General features: G+C 44.4%; 1 protein-coding gene across 2 annotated transcripts in view; it reads right to left on the bottom strand.

Moving 5' to 3' along the window:
* The window catches only part of LOC126474886 (chitooligosaccharidolytic beta-N-acetylglucosaminidase-like), a 302,146-nt gene that overhangs the window by 148,810 nt on the left and 128,781 nt on the right, over positions 1 to 24,555 (bottom strand). For both annotated transcript variants that reach the window (XM_050102379.1, XM_050102380.1), the window contains one exon: positions 12,147 to 12,258. In XM_050102379.1, the coding sequence (XP_049958336.1) occupies positions 12,147 to 12,241 (95 nt within the window). In that variant the 5' untranslated portion in view covers positions 12,242 to 12,258. The remainder of the gene's footprint in view (positions 1 to 12,146; positions 12,259 to 24,555) is intronic.

Here is a 24,555-nt window from a genome sequence, read left to right as displayed (position 1 = left end):
TGGCAGGTTGTCAAGATTTAAGTGAGTTTGAACGTGGTGGTGTAGTTGGCGCACGAGACATGGGCCACAGCAACTCCGAGGTAGCGATGAAGTGCAGATTTTCCCGTACGACCATTTTATGAGTGTACCGCGAATACCAGGAATCCGGTAAAACATCAAAACTTCGAAATCGCTCCAGCCGGGAATAGATCCTGCAAGAACAGGACCAACGACGACTGAAGAGAATCGTTCGATGTGACGTAAGTGCAACCCTTCCGCAAATTACTGGAGATTTTAGTGCTGGACCATCAACAAGTGTCATCGTGCTAACCATTCAACTAAACATCATCGATATGGGCTTTCGGAGCCGAAGGCCCATTCGTGTACCCTTGATGACTGCACATCCCAGATCTTTACACCTCACCTGGACCCGTGAACACCGACATTGACCGGAAATATGTTGCCTGGTCGGACGAGTCTCGTTTCAAATTGTATCGAGCGGATGGACGTGTACAGGTTTTGAGACAACCTCATGAATCCATGGAACCAGCATGTCAGCAAGGAACTGTTAAAGGTAGTGGAGGCTCCGTAATGGTGTGGGGCGTGTGCAGTTGCAATGATATGGAACCCCTGATACGACTAGATACGTCTCTGACAGGTGACACGTACGTAAGCATTCTGTCTGATCACCTGCATCCATTCGTGTCCATAGTGCACTTCGACGGACTTGGGGAATTCCAGCAGGACAATGCAACACCCCACATGTCGATTAATGCTACAGAGTGGCTCTAGGAACACTCTTCTGAGTTTAAACACTTCCGCTGGTCGCCAAACTCGCCAGAAATGAATATTATTGAGCATATCTGGAATGCCTTGCAACGTGCCCCATGGCACACTTACGGACTTATGGACAGCTCTGGTGTCAATTGTCTCCAGCACTATTTCAGACATTAGTCGAGTCGATGCCACGTCGTGTTGGCGTACTTCTGCGTGATGGCGGGTACCGTACACGATATTATGCAGGTGTAATATTGGGTCCTATACTAGGTAAGCTCTTCTGTTTTTTCACTAAACGGTAGTGTGAGACGGTGTCAAGGGTCTTCAGGAAGCCGAGGAACACGGCATCAACCTGAGCGCCGTTGTCTGCGGTACTGTGGATCTCATGGAGGAATAGACCGAGCTGAGTTTCTAAGGATCTCTCTTTGTAGAATCCGTGATGTTTTTTGTAGATGAGATTTCTTTTCTAAAAACAATTCTTTACCCTAAAACATGTTCAATAATTATACAAAAATGTGACGTCAACATTATAGATCTATAATTATGTGCGTCTGTCTTTCGACACTTCTTGAAAACGGGAATGACGTGCGCTTGTTTTCAGTAGCTAAGTACCCTTCGTTACTCCAATAAACTACGGCGAACTGCTGTTAGAAGGAGACCATTTTCTTTCGTGTTATATTTACAGAATTTTACAGGTAGCTCATTTGGCCCCGATGGCTTTCAGTTACTAAGCTATTACTGTTGCCTTTATATTCCGCGATCGGTTATCTCAGTGTCTGCCAATTCGACATTCGTACGTTGACATAAAGGAGGGACCGTACTACAATATTCCACGGTGAGACGATTTCGGAAGACCGAATTCAGTATTTCAACCTTCTCTCTGTCATTTTCCGTTTCGATGTCAGTATGGTCACTGAGCAACTGAATAGATAATTTCGAAGATTTATGATAAAGTAAGTGAAGTTTTCGCTTTTCGCTTCGTTCCTACATGATAGGGAATTAAAAGTGGCCCGGACGAAAAGGTACGGTTGGAAGTGAATTTGTGCCAGTATTAACGGAGTAGGAAAAGACCTACAATTACTTAAACTTTCAGTAGTGTGGAGCAGCTACGCACACAGCCGACCGAACCGTGGAGCGCATTATACAATCTTCACGCCTGACAGAATTGTTAGCAGAGGTCAGTCTGATCGCGGCCCTAGCTGGTCAGCCAGGTCACCTGATCTGTCAGTGTCCGGTTTCTTCGTGTGGGGAGCCCTCAAGTCTAAGGTGTATCGCAACAATACTCATGGTCTTCAAGAACATTTCGGACGGGACTGCAGCAATTCCATCAGTCCAGCTTCGATCCGCCTACAGAAACTTGCTGATCAGGGTACAGAAATGCCAAGAGATGAATTGTGACACTTTCAACATCTGCTATAGTCAGGGTAGTACTGTATTTCCTTTGCTCTGTTGTGTTTCTTTGTACTCTGAAACCATGTTGTCGGGGCCACATTTATTTGCTCCAAAGTGTAGATATGATGCCTAATGTTGCTGACAGTTATTGAAATTCCAGTCCACCTTTTACTTGCACTAAAAGGACGACAGGACATTCGTTGTATAGCTTCCACGAACTAATAGCACCAAGAGTGATATTTATATCAATACCATTAAATTAAAACAAAAATAAGAATACATCGATTACTTTGCAAATGCGTTATCTTGGCAAAAGCTGGGTCCAGATTTCTAATCCGAAATCGAATGGTATTGTTTGATGTACATACTATTTTTTCATTCGGTTTTTATTTTGGTAAGCTAACAGCATTTTTTTAGTTTCAGTCCCTCTACTGTTCTGTTAACTTCGTTCAGCAAACAACTTATAAAAGTGACGTCCGTGGGTAGAGCACCTGACCCTCTATGAGGGATTCTGGTTTCTGTTATGAGGCGCTGAACCATTCAGGAAATTGGCGTTCAGCTTAATTTAAGAGTGTATGACACGTAAGCTGAATTGAGAATCATTTCATTATTATGATGCATGGCTTGCTTGGCGTATGACGTCACGAAGCAGCCTGCGTTGGATGTGTAACAGCCAGCTCCCAGCAAAGGAAAACACGTACCGGACGTGTTGTGGCGCTAACGTTTGTGTTACTATTCATCTGTGTAATCAAAGCACCCACATATCATCGAGCTATGTGCAAGAATAATTTTTGTCCTCTGCTGCCAGACTGTGCTACACGTTACGCAAAAGTCGTACTTGAAATAAGTCTGTACCTGATTGATTCACATAGATCCACCAAATGATGGGTGTATAATTCTGCAGAGCGCGTCGTGAATAGTTACTGTTAATTTAGTTTCAATTGATATCCATAACGGTATCGGCAAAGCCTAACCTCAAATTTTCGCATTTAAAAGTACACACAACGTTTCTTTTGCGTTGTTAATTGGTAACATATCGCCGAAAATGCTTAACGTGTGAAGGGAAGTTGTGAACCGGCACTTATAGACAAACCAACGATATCATAGATGAAAATGGGAAGTATACCTTTGGAAAGTTGTAGTTTTGCGGCTCCACGTGTTTTTTGCCGTGGCTGATGTTATATATGCCATATAGACGTTGCGTAGAGCTCAGTGTTGCAGTACACGGGACACCTGATAACGGTGTGTTGTGTTGTGCAGTGGAGTGACGATAAGTTATGTTACAGACACGTTGCTGGCGAGATAGTGTATCGGAATACGTGCCGCACATTCTGACAGCTGGAGGGGGCCTCAGTTCGAAAGTGACGCTTCATTCTCTGTACTCGCAATACAGAAACAACCGGGAAGGAGATCTCGAAGATACACGGTCCTTGCCAGCACTTTAACATTCCAGAGCGAGTGAATCCTAAGAAAGTTGTTGTAACGACTACCGATCCAAATGTGCTGAATTATGGATGGCAGAGAGAGAGAGAGAGAGAGAGAGAGAGAGCGGAGGGAGAAGAGAAGAGAGAGAGAGAGAGAGGCACAGACACGGGGAAAGAGAAAGAGAGAGAGAGAGAGAGAGAGACAGGGACTGTTCATACACAAACGATTTGGCGGGGCAGAGTCAGCCGGACTAGCAGACAGTTCGCTAGCGATACTGCTGCCCGCAGGAGAATGTCTTCGTTGGACGATCGTAAGGAGATGCGGACAGACTTGAACAAAATGCCTAATTGATGAGAAAATAGCAGCCCACATTAGATGTAGATAAAAACAGTTTAACGCTAACAGCAAAGGGAAGAACCCGACGGTGAAGTCTGGCACCCGGTGCGGAGTTTTAACTTGTCCCCCCCCCCCCCCCCATCCACACCAACCTCAGAAAAATATCAAGTAACGTTTTTTAGGGGGATGTATGCGAAATTGCAATACTCTGAAGAAAACATTGTAGAATCCAAGCTTTTCAAGACAATATAACTAAACTGGAGATAGTTGTTAAGAAATATTATGTGCGTACACACAAAATTTTCATGCTTATTGACGTGATACCGTTTTAATTATAAACAAATGAAATTTTCCATCGAGATGAATACAAACGTTCCTTTTTTCGAGCCGGCCGAAGTGGCCGTGCGGTTAAAGGCGCTGCAGTCTGGAACCGCAAGACCGCTACGGTCGCAGGTTCGAATCCTGCCTCGGGCATGGATGTTTGTGTTGTCCTTAGGTTAGTTAGGTTTAACTAGTTCTAAGTTCTAGGGGACTAATGACCTCAGCAGTTGAGTCCCATAGTGCTCAGAGCCATTTGAACCATTTGAACCTTTTTTCGAAAGATCTATCAGAACGAAATCAGTGCCTTTTTGTACAAGGTTTAATGTAACATTATTACAAATAGGTGTGCAACAGACTTTTGATATCTCCTTTTGCTGGATTTTTACGGCTCTCCGAATATCTCTGAAAAAATTGCAACAAATTTTAGGGTTTTCCTCTGACATAAATGCCATAATATTGCAGTAAATGAAAATTCCTTCCACAGAATGTTTCACTACAGTATTGACTAATTGCATGTCAAATTCAAATAATGTTACGTCTGTGGTTTGTGAGGAAAAGGTACATGAAGTCTCGAAAAACGTAAGCTGCGGAAGATCTGAACCAAAGATTTGTCACTGTTTGTGTTAGACCATACCTTATCTGGGTCAACTGGTGTAAAACATACGCATACTCCTCTACATCCTCAGGGAAACTTTTGTTGTGACTTGGCAAGACAGCCAAGCCACTATGAGGTAGCCGAAAGGCACGCGTTTAAGCTCACGCAGGCTGGCGTGAGGTCTGGAACAGTTAAAGGAGTTGAGTCTAGTAAAAAAAGTACGTAGCTTCTGGAATGCTTAACTTTAATCCATACTTGGTGAACATCGGTCTGACGGTACATGCATCACAAGATAAATAGCAAATGATAATGGCGCCTTGCTAGGTCGCAGCAAATGACGTAGCTGAAGGCTATGCTAACTATCGTCTCGGCAAATGAGAGCGTAATTTGTCAGTGAACCATCGCTAGCAAAGTCGGCTGTACAACTGGGGCGAGTGCTAGGAAGTCTCTCTAGACCTACCGTGTGGCGGCGCTCGGTCTGCAATCACTGATAGTGGCGACACGCGGGTCCGACGTATACTAACGGACCGCGGCCGATTTAAAGGCTACCACCTAGCAAGTGTGGTGTCTGGCGGTGACACCACAACTTTTATGTGTTTGTCTTCTTGCCTTAACCTGATTTTTTAAACGGAGTAGCAGTAATGTCAGGTCCATCAATTCTCTTCTGTTAAGCAATTGTTTTCTTGACCGCGGAGACGTCTTCTTTCATTATTACTGAGCTAGTTTTGAAGCTGTGTTTATGGCACTGAGAAGAACGACACTTCCTAAACATTTTACACACGTTACTGAAACGAGGCATGCTGCAGATTGTAACCATAGATCTACACACAACTTTCGTAAAAGTTACTCCTTTGAAACCACTCGCAAACGAACACCGTAAACAAAAAAATACGATATCAGTGGCAAAGTCCTTTACATGTACCGTGTAAACATCCACCGCATTGCGATTGCGCAAAACTATAAAAAACCGCCCCAGGAATAAATATTACGAGAAGATACGGAACAAGAAGGGGTGTGCCCCGTGAAAGTTTTTGTCAGTTATCATTTTTATTACACTTAGGAGTGGAACTGGGACGTAATATTCAGGAATTGTAATTTCAATACCGTGTAGTAAATAAAGAGCCAATAAAAGTTTTTCAAACTTTCGGTCGCTTTCACGTACGTCCCCCCTTAATACAAGCAAGCACATTACAACGTTAACAGTTTTGTAACCAGTTTTCACAAATGGAAACAAATTAGCAAACTGTGTTTTAATTAATAACACAGTTTAAGTTATTGGGAATGAAGCAGCACTAACAGCAAGCTATCTTCTCACTGATAGGTGACTTTAACATGAAGCTTGGAATCTCGTCCTTCTAACATTTTCTGACGCAAATTTTGAAATTACGTCATCACAATCGATACCATTAGCTACACTACTATGAACTGAAAAAATTGCCAAACTATAACATCGTGGTTCACTCATGGTGGACCTAAGATACACTGAAGTGCCAAAGAAAGCATGTACACTCCTGGAAATGGAAAAAAGAACACATTGACACCGGTGTGTCAGATCCACCATACTTGCTCCGGACACTGCGAGAGGGCTGTACAAGCAATGATCACACGCACGGCACAGCGGACACACCAGGAACCGCGGTGTTGGCCGTCGAATGGCGCTAGCTGCGCAGCATTTGTGCACCGCCGCCGTCAGTGTCAGCCAGTTTGCCGTGGCATACGGAGCTCCATCGCAGTCTTTAACACTGGTAGCATGGCGCGACAGCGTGGCCGTGAACCGTATGTGCAGTTGACGGACTTTGAGCGAGGGCGTATAGTGGGCATGAGGGAGGTCGGGTGGGTGTACCGCCGAATTGCTCAACACGTGGGGCGTGAGGTCTCCACAGTACATCGATGTTGTCGCCAGTGGTCGGCGGAAGGTGCACGTGCCCGTCGACCTGGGACCGGACCGCAGCGACGCACGGATGCACGCCAAGACCGTAGGATCCTACGCAGTGCCGTAGGGGACCGCACCGCCACTTCCCAGCAAATTAGGGACACTGTTGCTCCTGGGGTATCGGCGAGGACCATTCGCAACCGTCTCCATGAAGCTGGGCTACGGTTCCGCACACCGTTAGGCTGTCTTCCGCTCACGCCCCAACATCGTGCAGCCCGCCTCCAGTGGTGTCGCGACAGGCGTGAATGGAGGGACGAATGGAGACGTGTCGTCTTCAGCGATGAGAGTCGCTTCTGCCTTGGTGCCAATGATGGTCGTATGCGTGTTTGGCGCCGTGCAGGTGAGCGCCACAATCAGGACTGCATACGACCGAGGCACACAGGGCCAACACCCGGCATCATGGTGTGGGGAGCGATCTCCTACACTGGCCGTACACCACTGGTGATCGTCGAGGGGACACTGAATAGTGCACGGTACATCCAAACCGTCATCGAACCCATCGTTCTACCATTCCTAGACCGGCAAGGGAACTTGCTGTTCCAACAGGACAATGCACGTCCGCATGTATCCCGTGCCACCCAACGTGCTCTAGAAGGTGTAAGTCAACTACCCTGGCCAGCAAGATCTCCGGATCTGTCCCCCATTGAGCATGTTTGGGACTGGATGAAGCGTCGTCTCACGCGGTCTGCACGTCCAGCACGAACGCTGGTCCAACTGAGGCGCCAGGTGGAAATGGCATGGCAAGCCGTTCCACAGGACTACATCCAGCATCTCTACGATCGTCTCCATGGGAGAATAGCAGCCTGCATTGCTGCGAAAGGTGGATATACACTGTACTAGTGCCGACATTGTGCATGCTCTGTTGCCTGTGTCTATGTGCCTGTGGTTCTGTCAGTGTGATCATGTGATGTATCTCACCCCAGGAATGTGTCAATAAAGTTTCCCCTTCCTGGGACAATGAATTCACGGTGTTCTTATTTCAATTTCCAGGAGTGTATATTCAAATACAGAAATATGTAAACAGGCAGAATACGGCACTGCGGACGGCAACTCCTATATAAAACAAGTGTCTGGCGCATTTCTTAGATCGGTTTCTGCTGCTACAATTGCAGGTTATCAAGATCTGAGTGAGTTTGAACGTGGTGTTATAGTGGGCGCACGAGCGATGGGACACAACATCTCCGAGGTAGCGATGAAGTGGGGATTTTCACAGACAACCATTTCACGAGTGTACCGTATCAGGAATCCGGTAAAACATCAAATCTCCGACATCGCTGCAGCCGGAAAAGGTCCTTCAAGAATGGCACCAACGACAACTGAAGAGAATCGTTCAATGTGACAGAAGTGCAACCCTTCCGCAAAATGCTGCAGATTTCAGTGCTGGGCCATCAGCAAGTGTCAGCGTGCGAACCATTATCGAAACATCATCGACATGGGCTTTTGTAGTCGAAGGTCCATTCGTGTACCCTTGATAACAGAACGACACAAAGCTTTACGCTTCGCTTGGGCCCGTCAACATCGTCATTGGACTGTTGATGACTGGAAACATGCTGATTGATCGGAGGAGTCTCGTTTCAGATTGTATCGAGAGGATGGACGTGTACCGGTATGGAGACAACCTCATGAATCCATGGACCCTGCATGTCAGCAGGGGACTGTTCAAGCTGCTGGAGGCTCTGTAATGGTGTGGGGCGTGTGCAGTTAGAGTGATATGGGACCTCTAATACGTATAGATACGACTCCGACAAGTGACACGTACGTAAGCGTCCTGTGGGATCTCATGCATCCATTCATGTCCATTGTGCATTCCGACGAACTTGGGCAGTTCCAGCAGGACAATCCGACACCCTAAAGGTCCAGAATTGCTACAGAGTGGCTCCAGGAACACTCCTCTGAGTTTAAACACTTCCGCCGCCCACCAAAGTGCCCAGACATGGACATTACTGAGAATATCTGGGATGCCTTGTAGCGTGCTGTTCAGAAAAGAGATCTCCAACCCCTCGTAATCTCACGGATTTATGGACATCCCTGCAGGATTCATGGTGTCAGTTCCCTCCAACACTACTTCAGACAGTGGTCAAGACCTTTTCACGTCGTGTTGCGGCTCTTCTGCGTGCTCGCGGGGGTCCTACACGATATTAGGGAAGTGTACCAGCTTCTTTGGCTCTTCAATGCATCTCTCCGTACACAAAACTTCATCGTCCTAGGTGTCGTTGTACCGTGGGCGTATGGTGATGTCTTGACTAGTAGCAAAGCTTTAAAAAAGAAAAGAGAAAGTGAATTGTTTCTACGAAAAGCAAATGAATTTATCCTCAGTTGTCCATTGCTCAGAACTAAGATTAGCGTGAATCTATACATAAAACATCCCACCATTTAAACAAATTGGTGTAAAACATTGAAATGTATGTGACCTTTCCTTGTTCGAACCTGTGATCTCTATACCCGCAGTAAGTTGCGCTACCCGTTGCTCCATGAACTTCTGCTCCGAGATTTGCCTCTGCTGAGTGTCTTCTATAGAGCAAATCAGCACTAAGATATGCCAAAAAAAAGAGAGAGAGAGTGAGAGAGAGAAAAGAAATTGGTTTGAGTCATAGTTCATGACTAATAGTCGACAGTATAGTTGTAGTATACAGATCCATTTGCGAAAGTAGTACAATTCCTTAGTTTTTTAATAATGCACATATCGCCGCTGTAAATGGGTGGAGCATAAACGCATTAACTTTCGGAAGGTTTGCACTATCAGCGTTTAGAAAATTTCTTACTATTGTCACTTAAAACTTGTAATTATGTTTTCCGTCATTAAATAGCTAAGTTTTTTTACGTAAAAATCTGGTAACTTCGACTAACATTCATATAACACACATCAACTTCGTCCTACTCCTAGTCTGTGGCGTCACGAGAGCTTCAGCCACTAAGAGAGCGTTTTCGACCACGTGATCACATCGTGATATTTAATGTGATTTCTGGAATTTTGCCGGCGTATTTCTTCTTCAGTAGTTTTCGGGTTTGCTGCCGGACCCCATCAACATTCTGCCACATTTCAGCCCAGAGATGTCCGTACATAAGACGTGCCTCAGCTCTCTTCAGTACTTCGTCTACTCACCTGAGGATGGCCGGACGTCTCTGGGCCGAAATATCGTGGCAGAATGTTGATGGGGTCCGGTTGCAAACCCGAAAATTACTGGAAGTGATATTTAATGATTTTTAAGCTTTAATATTATATAAATATCATATATTTCGTAAGAATATTAGCCGTAAATGTTATTTGAATGTCATAATCAGAATAACAACAGTCCGAACCATATTTTTAACGTTGGAAAATATCCTACTGTTCTTCTCGCGTACCAATTCACGAATCGAACAGGGATAGGAGGAAATTTGTCAGATGTACGCACAGCCATGTACCGCAAATTGGCTCGTGGAGTATTGATGTAGATGTAGAAATTATCAGTTTTTTCATTGGTGAACGAAATTTCCAGTTTGGTTACTTTTTCTCGAAACTTGTATTATTGCTTTCACAAGTTACATAATTTCACGTTCTGAACTCTGTTTTATGACAACTGTTTTGTAATGAAGCGTTACGTTGTTGAGTAAACATTTCGATATCCTTAATCGACTTTGATTCGACCAGGAACCGTTGTGTACAGCGACTGTGGACCATAAGGAAGGACAGGCACACAGCAGTCAGTCGCAGTTCCATTAGTTTTTATTACTCTTGCAAATCTAGATTTCGGCTATAAATAGCATCACACTTCAACAGAGTCACGGCGGTTCCTGTCACCGTATGTCCTTACGGGTGAATAGGCAGAAGGCTGAAATTTCCATTTAGTTTCTACGTAATCTTATTTGTACTAAATTCTCTTGATGTACTATCTGTTTAACTCAATATAAAAGCCTGAGCTTTTGGCAATATCCACCACTTACCTACTTACTGACCCTACGAATATGTTAGAAAACAGATTAAGGAAAGGCAAACCTACGTTTCTAGCATTTGTTGACTTAGACAAAGCTTTTGACAATGTTGACTGCAATACTCTCTTTCAAATTCTGAAGGTGGCAGGGGTAAAATGCAGGGAGCGAAAGGCTATTTAAAATTTGTACAAAAACCAGATAGCAGTTATAAGAGTCGAGGGACTTGAAAGGGAAGCAGTGGTTGGGAAGGGAGTGAGACAGGGCTGTAGCCTATCTCCGCTGTTATTCAATCTGTATATTGAGCAAGCAGTAAAGGAAACAAAAGAAAAATTTGGAGTATGAATTCAAATCTATGGAGAAGAAATAAAAATTTTGAGGTTCGCCGATGACATTGTAATTCTGTCAGAGACAGTAAAAGATCTGAAAGAGCTGTTGAACGAAATGGACAGTGTCTTGAAAGGAGAGTATAAGATGAACATCAACAAATGCAAAACGAGAATAAGGGAATGTAGTTGAATTAAATCGGGTGATGCTGCGGGAATTAGATTACGAAATGAGACGCTTAAAGTAGTAAATGCATATTGCTATTTGGAGAGCAAAATAACTGATGATGGTCGAAGTAGAGATGATATAAAATGTAGACTGGCAATATCACGGAAAGCGTTTCTGAAGAAGAGAAATTTGTTAACATCGAGTATAGATTTAAGTGTCAGGAAGTCGTTTCTGAAAGTATTTGTATGGAGTTTAGTCACGTATGGAAGTGAAAGATGGACGATAAATAGTTTGGGCAAGAAGAGAATAGAAGCTTTCGAAATGTGGTGCTACAGAAGAATGCTGAAGATTAGATTGGTAGATCACATAACTAATGATGAGGTATTGAATAGAATTGGAGAGAAGAGAAATTTGTGGCACAAGTTGACTAGAAGAAGGGATCGGTTGGTAGGACCTATTCTGAGTCATCAAGGAATCACCAGTTTAGTACTGGAGGGCAGCGTGGAGGGTAAAAATCGTAGAGGGAGACCAAGAGATGAATACACTAAACAGATTTTGAAGGATGTAGGTTGCAGTAGGTACTGGGAGATGAAGAACCTTGCACAGGATAGAGTAGCATGGAGAGCTGCATCAAACCAGTCTCTGGAGTGAAGACCACAACAACAACCTCCATGAGGCAAGCAAGACACTGTCGAAGAATTAAGGGACTCTGACTCCGTTACGGTCAGTTGCTTTTCCAAAGAAGACAAGTGGGGGACATTGCCGAAAGCTCAACTTTTTATTGAGAGTCTGCGCGACAACTGCACCGACAACGTTTAATGGGACAAATCGGTCGTGGAAGACTTTGTGCTTTTATCGCAGTTAGTGAGTTGACATGACAGCATTTACGTGATGATGAGTGTACTTCACTTTCACAACCTGCTGGTTACGCTACACGTCTCGGAATGCCATGCGCCTGCAGAGTTCGCTCTTGCTTGTACTCACCGCGGTGAATTGGCCCACACGACCTGCGGCGACGGCAGCCAGATCAGCAGCAGAGTCAGCATCAGTAGCTGCGGCGCTGGCGGGGCCGGCGCCATCGCGAACTGTCAGCAGCCTGCAACAAGTCAGCAAGTCAGCACCCACTGCTCAGACGAACTGGCGAGAGCAGCAAACACGTCCACACTGCTGCTACTCGGCGATAGGGGCTTGATCTACATCCATATTTCTTCTACGTCTCCATACATAATCCTCAAGCTACTCTAAAGCGCATGCCAGAGGGTAGATAGAACACTACCTACGCTTCCAACATTCCTGCGTGTACTGCCGGACGCAATCGTCGAAGGTCCACGATGTTTCGGTGAACAACCGTTCCGCCATCATCAGCTGGCACTGATAGTCACCTGACGATGGCGCAAAGGTTGTTAGTCAAAATATCGTGGACCTTCGACGATTGCGTCCGGCAGTATTTCCTAGAACCTTTGAAGCATCATGTACGCCGGGAAAGCCTCAGATGGCAACGTTATCTACTTCCTGTCCTACTTCATCCGCGTGTCGTCTAGGAGAACTACCGTATTTTTCTCGCAAGTCTTGCACTTTATTCGCGGTATTCCTGTAAGGTGAAGTCGACGCCTGATCGATTTGGTATCATAATTGCTTTGGGTGGGATTCGCGTGCTGCCACTAGGGATCCACGTTGACGTAAGAGCAAGCGCGCCGTCTGCCTGTGTAAACTACACATGTCAAGAAAAGTTTTGCATCACCTCGGTTCCGAGAGTTCTAGGACCTGTTCAGGAAACTGGAATAGAATAGATCAACATAAACATCAATCCCGCCCTTTTTATTGCTCATGGAAATGGAAATGTCGTGTGGCTAGGGCCTCCCGTCGGGTAGACCGTTCGCCTGATGCAGGTCTTTCGATTTGACGCCACTTCGGCGACCTGCGCGTCGATGGGGATGAAATGATGATGATTAGGACAACACAACACCCAGTCCCTGAGCAGAGAAAATCTCCGAGCCAGCCGGGAATCGAACCCGGGCCCGTAGGATTGACAGTCTGTCACGCTGACCACTCAGCTACCGGGGCGGACTTTATTGCTCATGAAAACCCCACATTGGACTTTGCACCACCAGAGCTCCAAGCGCTAATAGAAAGCACTGATGCTCAAATCGTTATAGGCAACGAAAGTTGGCTAAAGCCGGGTATAAGCTCAGTAGAAATTTTTGCGAAGAACCTATTGGTGTTCCGAAAAGATAGGCTAAACACGGTTGGCGGTGGCGTGTCTGTTGCTGTTAGAAGTAGTTTACCTTCTCGCGAAATTGAAGTAGATATTTCCTGTGGGTTAGTATGGGCAGAGGTCATTGTTGGCAACCGGAATAAAATAATAATTGGATCCTTTTACCGACCTCCCAGTTCAGATGATACAGTTGCTGAAAGGTTCAAAGAAAACTTGAGTTTGATTTCAAACACGTACCCGACTCATACGATAATAGTTGGTGGTGACTTTAATTTACCCTCGATATGTTGGTGAAAATACATGTTTAATTCCGGAGGTACGTATAAAATATCATCCGAAATTGTGCTAAACGCATTCTCTGAAAATTATTTCTAGCTGTTAGTTCATGAGCCCACGCGAATAGTAAACGGTTGTGAAAACACACTTGACCTCTTAGCAACAAATAATACTGAGTTAATAACGAGCACCAAAATCGATATAGGGATTAGTGAACACAGGGTTGTCGTAGCGAGACTGAATATTGTAATCCCCAAATCCACGAAAAATATACCTATTCAAAAAACAGATAAAAATTCATTTTACGCCTTCCTGAGAGACAATCTCCACTCATTCTAAATTAATAATATAAGTGTAGACCAGATGTGGCTTAAATTCAAAGAAATAGTGTCGGAAGCAATTGAGAGGTTTATACCAAATAAACTAACAAACGACGGAGCTGATCCTCCTTGGTACACAAAACGGGTTAGAACACTGTTGCAGAAACAACGAAACAAACATGCCAAATTTAAACAGACGCAAAATCCCCAAGATTGGCGATCCTTTACAGAAGCTCGAAAATTAGCGCCGAGTTCAATGCGAGACGCCTATAACAGTTTCCACAACGAAACTTTGTCTCGAAAACTGACAGAAAATCCAAAGAGATTCTGATCGTATGTGAAATATGTTAGCGGCAAGAAACAATCAATGCCTTCTCTGCACGATAACAATGGAGATACTATCGAAGACAGTACTGCCAAAGCAGATTTATTAAACACAGCCTTTCGAAATGCCTCCACAAAAGAAGACGAAGTTAATATTTCAGAATTCGAATCGAGAACAGCTGCCAACATGAGTAACGTAGAAGTAAATATCCTCGGAGTAGTGAAGCAACTCAAATCACTTAATAAAAGCAAGTCTTCTGGTCCATACTGTATACCAATTAGGTTCCTTTCGGAGTATGCTGATGCATTAGCTCCATACTTAACAATCATATACAACCGTTCGCTCGACGAAAGATCCGTACCCAAAGACTGGAAAGTTGCACAGGTCACACCAATATTCAAGAAAGGTAGTAGGAGTAATCCACTAAATTACTGGCCCATATCGTTAACGTCGATATGCAGCAGGATTCTGGAACATATATTACGTTCGAACATTATGAGTTACCTAGAAAAAAAAACCGGTCTATTGACACACACTCAACATGGGTTTAAAAAAACATCGTTCCTGTGAAACACAACTAGCTCTTTATTCGCATGAAGTGGTGAGTGCTATTGACAAGGGATTTCAGATCGATTCCGTATTTCTGGATTTCCTGAAGTCTTTTGACACTGTATCATACAAGCGGCTCTTAGTAAAATTGCGTGCTTATGGAACATCGTCTCAGTTATGTTACTGGATTTGCGATTTCCTGTCAGAGAGGTCACAGTTCGCAGTAATTGACGGAAAGTCATCGAGTAAAACAGAAGTGATTTCTGGCGTTCCCCAACGTAGTGTTATAGGCCCTTTGCTGTTCCTTATCTATATAACGATTTGGGAGACAATCTGAGCAGCCGTCTTCGGTTGTTTGCAGATGACTTTTTTTTATGCGTGTGTACCTGCTGCGTTTCTGTGCTCTAACCGCTTCACAAAGTTCAATCTCTGTTGATCCCTCATGGACAGGGGACATCGGCTGGTGAAGTAATTGTCAATGGAACTCTGCAACAGCCGAGTAAGTGAGATGTTATTTTACTTTATTTTGAAGGCTATCAGTTTCGGGATTCCACTACGCCATCTTCAGGTCCCATACGCGTCTCTCCAAATAAACGATATGTCTGATAGTGCCATAAATCCCTCATTTCACTAGTGCTTCATTCGAACACTTGATAACATCTAGTTAAACGATTGAATTCACGACATCCATGGATATGTGGCACTATATGACATATCGTTTATTTGGAGAGATGCGTATGGGCCGTACTGGAATGTCGAAACTGGTCGTCTTCAAAATAAAATAAGATAACATCTCAAATTACACGGCTCTTGCAGAGATTCATTGACAGTGACAGTTACTTTACAAAGTAGCTGCTGCGGACGTCGAAGATTCATTTCATGACGTTTCGATATAATTCTTTCGAATTCTCCGCTATTTCTGTCAATCTAAAACTGACTGCATGCACCCGATTTACACACAATCCACTGCTTAAGAGAGAAATGTCGTTTTGTTAATCATAACACAAATATTCAAGTAACAAAACTTGATTGCGAAGTAACATAACACACATTTTCCCTACAAGATTATATGGCCTGAAATTATTTTTTCATATAAATGTCTTTAGTTGTTTTTCGTTTATCAACACTCGCCGTGTCATTATATTTTCGCTTTTGGTTTCCTTTACACGAATTATGCCAAATATTACTACCATTTACTGGAAGTCAGCACCATTTCTTGTTCACAGTGACGTAAAAGGTTTTGTTAAGGGACAGCTTCCAAGCACAAGAGCAGTGCTCAGCTTATTTGTTGACACGTTTTAAATAAAGCATTTTGAAGCAATAGAGGTCTTATTCAAAGCACGAGGCCAGAAAAGTCGATTCCGGTAACTACACTACTGGCCATTAAAATTGCTACACCAAGAAGAAATGTAGATGATAAACGGGTATTCATTGGACAAATATATTATACTACACCTGACATGTGATTACATTTTCACGCAATTTGGGTGCATAGATCTTGAGAAATCAGTTCCCAGAACAACCACTTCTGGCTGTAATAACGGCCTTGATACGTCTGGGTATTGAGACAAACAGAGCTTGGATGGCGTGTACAGGTACAGCTGCCCATGAAGCTTCAACACGATATCACAGTTCATCAAGAGTAGTGACTGGCGTATTGTGACGAACCAGTGGCTCGGCCACCATTGACCAGACGTTTTCAATTGGTCAGAGATCTGGAGAATGTGCTGGCCAGGGCAGCAGTCGAACACTTTCTGTATCCAGAAAGGTCGGTACAGGACCTGTAACATGCGGTCGTGCGTTATCCTGCTGAAATGTAGGGTTTCGCAAGGATCGAATGAAGGGTAGAGCCACGGGTCGTAACACATCTGAAATGTAACGTCCACTGTTCAAAGTGCCGTCAATGCGAACAAGAGGTGACCGAGAAGTGTAACCAATGGCACCCCATACCATCACGCCGGGTGATACGCCAGTATGGCGATGACGAATACTCGCTTCCAATGTGTGTTCACCGCGATGTCGCCAAACACGGATGTGACCATCATGATGCTGTAAACAGAACCTGGATTCATCCGAAAGAATGACGTTTTGCCATTCGTGCACCCAGGTTCGTCGTTGACTACACCATCGCAGGCGCTCCTGTTTGTGATGCAGCGTCAAGGGTAACCGCAGCCATAGTCTCCGAACTGATAGTCCATGCTGCTGCAAACGTAAAAAAAAAAAAAAAAAAAAAAATGGTTCAAATGGTTCAAATGGCTCTGAGCACTAGGGGACTTAACATCTGTGGTCATCAGTCCCCTAGAACTTAGAACTACATAAACCTAACCAACCTAAGGACATCACACACATCCATGCCCGAGGCAGGATTCGAACCTGCGACCGTAGCGGTCACGCGGTTCCAGACTGAAGCGCCTAGAACCGCGCGGCCACACAGGCCGGCTGCAAACGTCGTCGAACTGTTCGTGCAGATGGTTGTTGTCTATCAAACGTCCCTATCTGTTGACTCAGGGATCGAGACGTGGCTGCACGATCCGTTACAGCCATGCGCATAAGATGCCTGTCATCTCGACAGCTAGTGATACAAGGCCGTTGGGGTCCAGCACGGCGTTCCGTATTACCCTCGTGAACCACCGATTCCATATTCTGTTAACAGTCATTGGATCTCGACCAACGCGAGCAGCAATGTCGCGATACGATAAACCGCAATCGCGATAGGCTGCAATGCGACCTTTATCAAAATCGGAAACGTGATGGTACGCATTTCTCCTCCTTGCGCGAGGTATCACAACAACGTTTCACCAGGCAACACCGATCAACTGCTGTTTGTGTATGAGAAATCGGTTGGAAACTTTCCTCGTGTCAGGACGTTCTAGGTGTCGCCACCGGCGCCAACCTCATGTGAATACTCTGAAAAGCTAATCATTTGCATATCACAGCATCTTCTTCCTGTCGGTGAAATTTCGCGTCTGTAGCACGTCATCTTCGTGGTGTAGCAATTTTAATGGCCAGTAGTGTAGTTGCACCTATTGTACGATGTGTTGATTTATATAAATTAAGTTAAATATCTACAATAATGCATCGATAATTTTCAAAATTACACATAGTCCGATTTGATTTTTGAAGTAATTTTTGTTCTTGTATGTGTTGCATCGTGCCGTCCCCATGTCATCTCTGTTGGATAAATATAGTATAAACATCGTTTGCATCAGAACAGAAACGGAAATCAGCGAGAGATTCGTTTTTATTTTAATGCTTTGAATTTTCCGTAAAATTAGCTTGCAGTGTATTTTGAAATTCTTTATAATATAATTTGAATGAAAAGACACATGGTATAAGTATGACGTATGGGATGGCTGCGGTACCGTTGTCCGCAATTACAAAACAATCTGCATCATGTGAAGACACACCGCGAAACCTTTCTGATCCATTGAAAGCTTCAGTAATGATCAATAGTAGTTATTTTCTTTTCGAGTGTGTACATCAGTATTGTCCTGAAATTGTGATGGATTATTTATGAAGAATTTCACTGGACGGTACACATACTGTGATCGAGCAGTTAAGTTGCCCATCTCCTTGAAGAGGCGTTCAAGACAAAAGGCCACTCATTATTCTCTTTGGTCGCTTTTGCGCATTCCATATTTTCCTCCTCAGGAGGTGGGTTACTCCGGAAAACTATCCTGTAAGACAGTAATGAGAGGAAATGTTCAAAGAGTTTTAAGGTGTTCATCAATTTTTTCTAAAACTATTACACTGAAGCGCCACAGATACTGGTATAGGCATGTGTAGTCAAAAAGAGAGATATGTAAGCAGGCAGAAGACGACGCTGCGGTCGGCAACGCCTATATAAGACAACAAGCGACTGGCGTAGTCGTTAGATCGGGTACTGCTGCTACAATAGAAAGTTTTCAAGATTTAAGTGAGTTTGAATGTGGTGGTGTAGTTGGCGCACGAGCGACGGGACACAGCATCTCCGAGGTAGCGATGAAGTGGGGATTTTCCCAACGATCATTTCACGAGTGTACCGTGAACATCAGGAATCTAGTAAAACATGGAATCTCCGACATCGCTGCATCCTGGAAAAGGTTCTGCAAGAAAGGGACTAATGACGACTGAAGAGAATCGTTCAACGTGACAGAAGTGCAACCCTCCCGCAAATTGCTGCAGATTTCAATGCTGGGCCATCAAGAAGTGTCAGCGTGCGAACAATTCAACGAAACATAATCGATATGGGCTTTCGGAGCACCACATAAAGCTTTACGCCTCGCCTGGACTCCTCAATATCGACATTGGACTGTTGATGATTGGAAATATGTTGCCTGGTCGGAAGAATTTCAAATTGTACCGAGCGGTGTATGGGTATTGGTATGGAGAGAACTTCATGAATCCATCTACCCTCCACGTCTGCCGGGGACTGTTCTAGCTGGTGGAGGCTCCGTAATTTTGTGGGGCGTGTGCAGTTGGATTGATATGGGACCCATGGTACGTCTAGATACGACTCTGACAGGTGACACATACGTAGGCATCCTGTCTGATCACCTGCACCTGTTCATGTCCATTGTGCATTCCGACAGACTCGGGCAATTCCAGCAGGACAATGCCACACCTCACACGTCCAGAATTGATACAGAGTGGCTCCACGAACACTCTTCTGATTTTAAACACTTCCGCTGGCCACGAAGCTTCCCAGTCAGGAACATTATTGAGCATATTTAGTATTGTGTCTCACTGTTTAGAGGCACAAAACGCGTGGGTGTTTTTCAGCTCGTCACTAAATGCAAATAAGTAGGAGGTCATGTTGATAGGCTATAACTAACACAACATATTCTCAGGGACTAAGCCTGATGGGCCCTCCTCAGAGAATCAGTGCAAACAGAACTGGCTGAGGGGCGATTATGAAAAGTGCGTCTGCCTAGGTTGAAATCTAGCTAAGAAGTGAACGAGGCACACTCCAGTTCCGTCGAGCTGCACAGCCCGCTAGAGTGCGCTGTGCTCGGCAGACGACGGGCTTGCGTTGGCGCGGCGTTGTAGTTGTATCTGCGGCGATGATACTACATCTAGGATGCCTTGCAACGTGAGATCTCCAAACCGTCGTACCCTTACGCCATTATGGACAGCTGTGCAGGATTCATGGCGTCAGCTGCCTTCAGACGTTTCTCGAGTCCATGCCACGTCGTTTTGCGGCACTTCCGCGTGCTCGCTGGCGCCCTACACGATATTAGGCAGGTGTATCATTTTCTTTGGCTGTTCAGTGATATGAAAATCAGTTCTTGGTTATCGCGGTTGTGCGACTAGGCTAGCAGAATGTTTCTCATAGTTTAAGTATTCATCGGTGAGTGCATTCAGAAATGAGCGTCATCCCATCCTAATACAAGGAAGTAACGTCGGAGTAGATGTGGTAAATAGTCCGCCTCCTGCCAGTTGGCGAGCAGCAATGGCCAGAGAGAATTATGCGATGCGGTGTACGAGCTGTGGAGCAAAGTCCGCTCAGTGACGTCACTCGTATTACCCCCCCCCCCCCCTTGCCCTCTTTTGAGACGGATATGGCCTCCACAGCCTGGAGACGCGTACATCGCAGACTAATTACGAGCCCCAGACTCACTCAGTTCGTTACGTCGTTTCGTAATCCATTGCGCAACCAGCTGTGCTGCACAGTTTCCCAGGGAATGCGGCGACTCGAAAACAGCTGACTGTCGACGGTGAGGTCAACTAGGAGGGAGGATCTCTGCTGCCCTGGGAGAGCTTCTATTACACCTACCCCCAGAGTTTGCAAAACCACCTTCCAATGCTTGGCCGACGGTAGTTCTCTACATGAATCAGTTTCCCTCTTTCCTGCCCCACTCGGTAATACAAGAGGTAGACAAACATGTGGAAAGATCATAAACATAATACACTACTGGCCATTAAAGTTGCTACACCAAGAAGAAATGCAGATGATAAACGGGTATTCATTGGACAAATATATTATACTAGAACTGGCATGTGATTACATTTTCACGCTATTTGGGTGCATAGATCCTGAGAAATCAGTACCCAGAACAACCAACTCTGGCCGTAATAACGGCCTTGATACGCCTGGGCATTGAGTCAAACAGAGCTTGGTTCAAATGGTTCAAAGGGCTCTGAGCACTATGGGACTCAACATCTGAGGTCATCAGTCCCCTAGAACTTAGAACTACTTAAACCTAAATAAGGATATCACACACATCCATGCCCGAGGCAGGATTCGAACCTGCGACCGTAGCAGTCACGCGGTTCCGGACTGAAGTGCCTAGAACCGCACGGCCACCGCGGCCGGCAAACAGAGCTTGGATGGCGTGTACAGGTACAGCTGCCCATGCAGCTTCGACACGATACCACAGTTCATCAAGAGTAGTGACGAGCGCATTCTGACGAGCTAGTTGCTCGGCCACCATTGTCCAGACGTTTTCAATTGGTGAGAGATCTGGAGAATGTGCTGGCCAGGGCAGCAGTCGAACATTTTCTGTATCCAAAAAGGCCCATACACGACCTGCAACATGCAGTCGTGCATTATCCTGTTGAAATGTAGGGTTTCGCAGGGATCGAATGAAGGTTAGAGCGACGGGTCGTAACACATCTTAAATGTAATTTCCACTGTTCAAAGTGCCGTCAATAAGAACAAGAGGTGACCGAGACGTGTAACCAAGGGCACCCCATACCATGACGCCGAGTGATACGCCAGTATGGCGATGACGAATACACGCTTCCAATGTGGGTTCACCGCGATGTCGGCAAACACGTATTCTACCATCACGATACTGTAAACAGAACCTGGATTCATCCGAAAAAATGACGTTTTGCCATTCGTGCACCCAGGTTCGTCGTTGAGTACACCATCGCAGGCGCTCCTGTCTGTGATACAGCGTCAAGGGTAACCGCAGCCGTGGTCTCCGAGCTGATAGTCCCGTGCTGCTGCAAACGTCGTCGAACTGTTCGTGCAGATGGTTGTTATCTTGCAAACGTCCCCTTCTGTTGATTCAGGGATCGAGACGTGGCTGCACGATCCGTTACAGCCATGAGTATAAGATGCCTGTCGTCTAGACTGCTAGTGATACGAGGCCGTTGGGACCCAGCACGACGTTCCATATTAACCTCCTGAACCCACCAATTCCATATTCTGCTAACAGTCATTGGATCTCGACCAACGCCAGCAGCAATGTCGCGATACGATAAACCGCAATCGCGATAGGCTACAATCCGACTTTTATCAAAGTCGGAAACGTGATGGTACGCATTTCTCCTCCTTACACGAGGCATCACAATAAGGTTTCAACAGGCAACACCGGTCAATTGCTGTTTGTGTATGAGAAATCGGTTGGAAACTTGTGTCAGCACGTTGTAGGTGTCGCCACCGGCGCCAACCTCGTGTGAATGCTCTGAAAAGCTAATCATTTGCATTTCACAGCATCTTCTTCCCGTCGGTTAAATTTCGCGTCTGTAGCACGTCATCTTCGTGGTGTAGCAATTTTAATAGCCAGTAGTGACACGTGTCAACGTCAGTGTAGGTGCTGACCAATCTTGCACGTTCTGCTGTTGTATTTGACCACAAATGGCACCCGAGCAATGCCCTCAGTACGTCCCTATTACCAGTCGTGGTGAGAACATTGTTCTCTGTAATTGTATTTGCATCATGCTGGAAGTAAGTGAATTCGAACGTACAGCTGTATCTGTACACGCCATCCAAGCTCTGACTCAATGCCGAGCACTATCAAGGCTGTTATTACGGCCAGAGGTGGTTGTTCTGGGTACTGATTTCTCAGGATCTATGCACACAGATTACGTGAAAATGTAATCATATGTCAGTTCTAGTACAATATATTTGTCGAATGAATACCCGTTTATCATCTGCCTTTCTTCTTGGTGCAGCAATTTTAATGGCCGTAGGGCATGATGGTGGCAGTAGAATTCTTCTGCATTCAGCTCCAAATGCCATCTCTCGAAATTCTCTCAATAGTGTTCCTCGAAAAGAACGTCGCCTTCCCACAAGCGATTCCAATTCCAGTTCCCGAAACATCTCCGTAACATTTGCCTGTTGTTCCAATGCGTCAGTAACAAATCTAGCAGCCAGCCTCTGAATTGCTCCGATGTCTTCCTTCTATCCGACCTGGTAGGGATCCCAAACACTAAAGAATAGGTCGCAGTAGCTTCCTGTATTCCTCTTCTTTACAAACGAACCTAAAATTCTCCCGAAAAACCGAAGTCGAAGATTCACCTTCCCTGTCAGATTCTCATTCCATTTCATATCGCTCTGAAACGTTACGCCCAGATATTTAAACGACTTGACGGTGTCAAGCTGGACATTAGTAATACTGTATCTGAACATCACAGGTTTTTATATCTACCCATCCGGATTAGCTTACATTTTTCCACATTTAGAACAATGTATAAGAAATATTAGAGTAGATTACCTCGCCTTTGCAGATGATCTAGCAATTTTAACTAGGGATATTACCACAACTCAAGAAAAACTGAAATTTTTGAAGAAGTTGCGGAAAAAGTAGGACTACAAATACATTAAAAAATGGAATATATGACATACAACAAATAAGTATCAAAGTTTTTGAGTACGAAATATGGAACAATAAAAAGGGTTTCTCAGTTTAAATACTTGGGGGAAATTATGCAAGAAATCGGTCTGGAAAAAGCTGCAAACTAAGTTCTCTGCCAAAAATTTGCAACTGCACTCAGATTAACACAAAATATTTATAATAAAAAATCATTTTCTAAATTCATTGATCTTAGGCATTACAGCACTTTAATCAAACCTGATTGTCTTTGTGGAGCAGAAACTTTAATTTTAAATAGAAAGACGGATACTGAAGAAATTCAAAAGAAAGAAAGAAAGGTTATTAGTACAATATTATGGCCCAAAATTACTGATGGAGAAACTAACAGGCTGAGAACTAATAAGGAAATAGAAGAATAAACAGACACATATGATGACATGAGAAAACGAAGACTTAAATTTTATGGGCACTAGGTTGAGAAAACAAATAGTAGAATTCTTCGAAAACAGAAGTAAGGCTAAAACTGAGCCAATTAAGTGGATCGCTGCGATTAAGGAGGATCTTAAAGTTGCCGGTATAACTCAGGCAGACGTTACAAATAGAAAAACATTCGGACAAAAGATATTTGATTGGAAAGTTCGTCAGAGGGAAATTAGAAAACGGACTGGAACACCGCGATCTGATGAAAGAAAGAGACATCATTCTGAAAGGATGAAACAAATCTGGACAGAAAGGAAGGCCAACCGTCAAAAACGACACTGATTAATGATTCTCGCGTGGGCCCATACGTGAGTAATAATAATAATAGACAGTTTTATATAAATTTTAATTATGTATATAGAGAAGTATAATAATTGTTCGTAAGAACACAGTGTAATTTTAAAGTTCCTTCTCACAGAGACGAATGAAACTGCACATACATTTCGCATCAGCCCTTTTCGTGGAGATGAGTGATACTGCACGAGAAAAATGATTCATAATTTTTAAAACAATGTGTAACGTAATTGTTCTAGGAATACTGTGATTTTCACGTTCTGTCAATATACTACGTATGTACTATGCCCTCTTCAGTGAGATAGTAGTACTGATGTGGCGTGCTGTTAATAGTAACGTATTCTTTTTGTGACAGCTCCGATTTGAAACACCAAGGATGGCCTGGAATATGTTGCCCTTTCGCCCAGTA

Source organism: Schistocerca serialis, chromosome 4, assembly GCF_023864345.2.
Source record: "Schistocerca serialis cubense isolate TAMUIC-IGC-003099 chromosome 4, iqSchSeri2.2, whole genome shotgun sequence".
In the NCBI taxonomy this organism is placed as follows: Eukaryota; Metazoa; Arthropoda; class Insecta; order Orthoptera; family Acrididae; genus Schistocerca; species Schistocerca serialis.
Note: the sequence above shows the minus strand (reverse complement) of the source record. Positions and strands in the feature narration are given on the sequence as shown.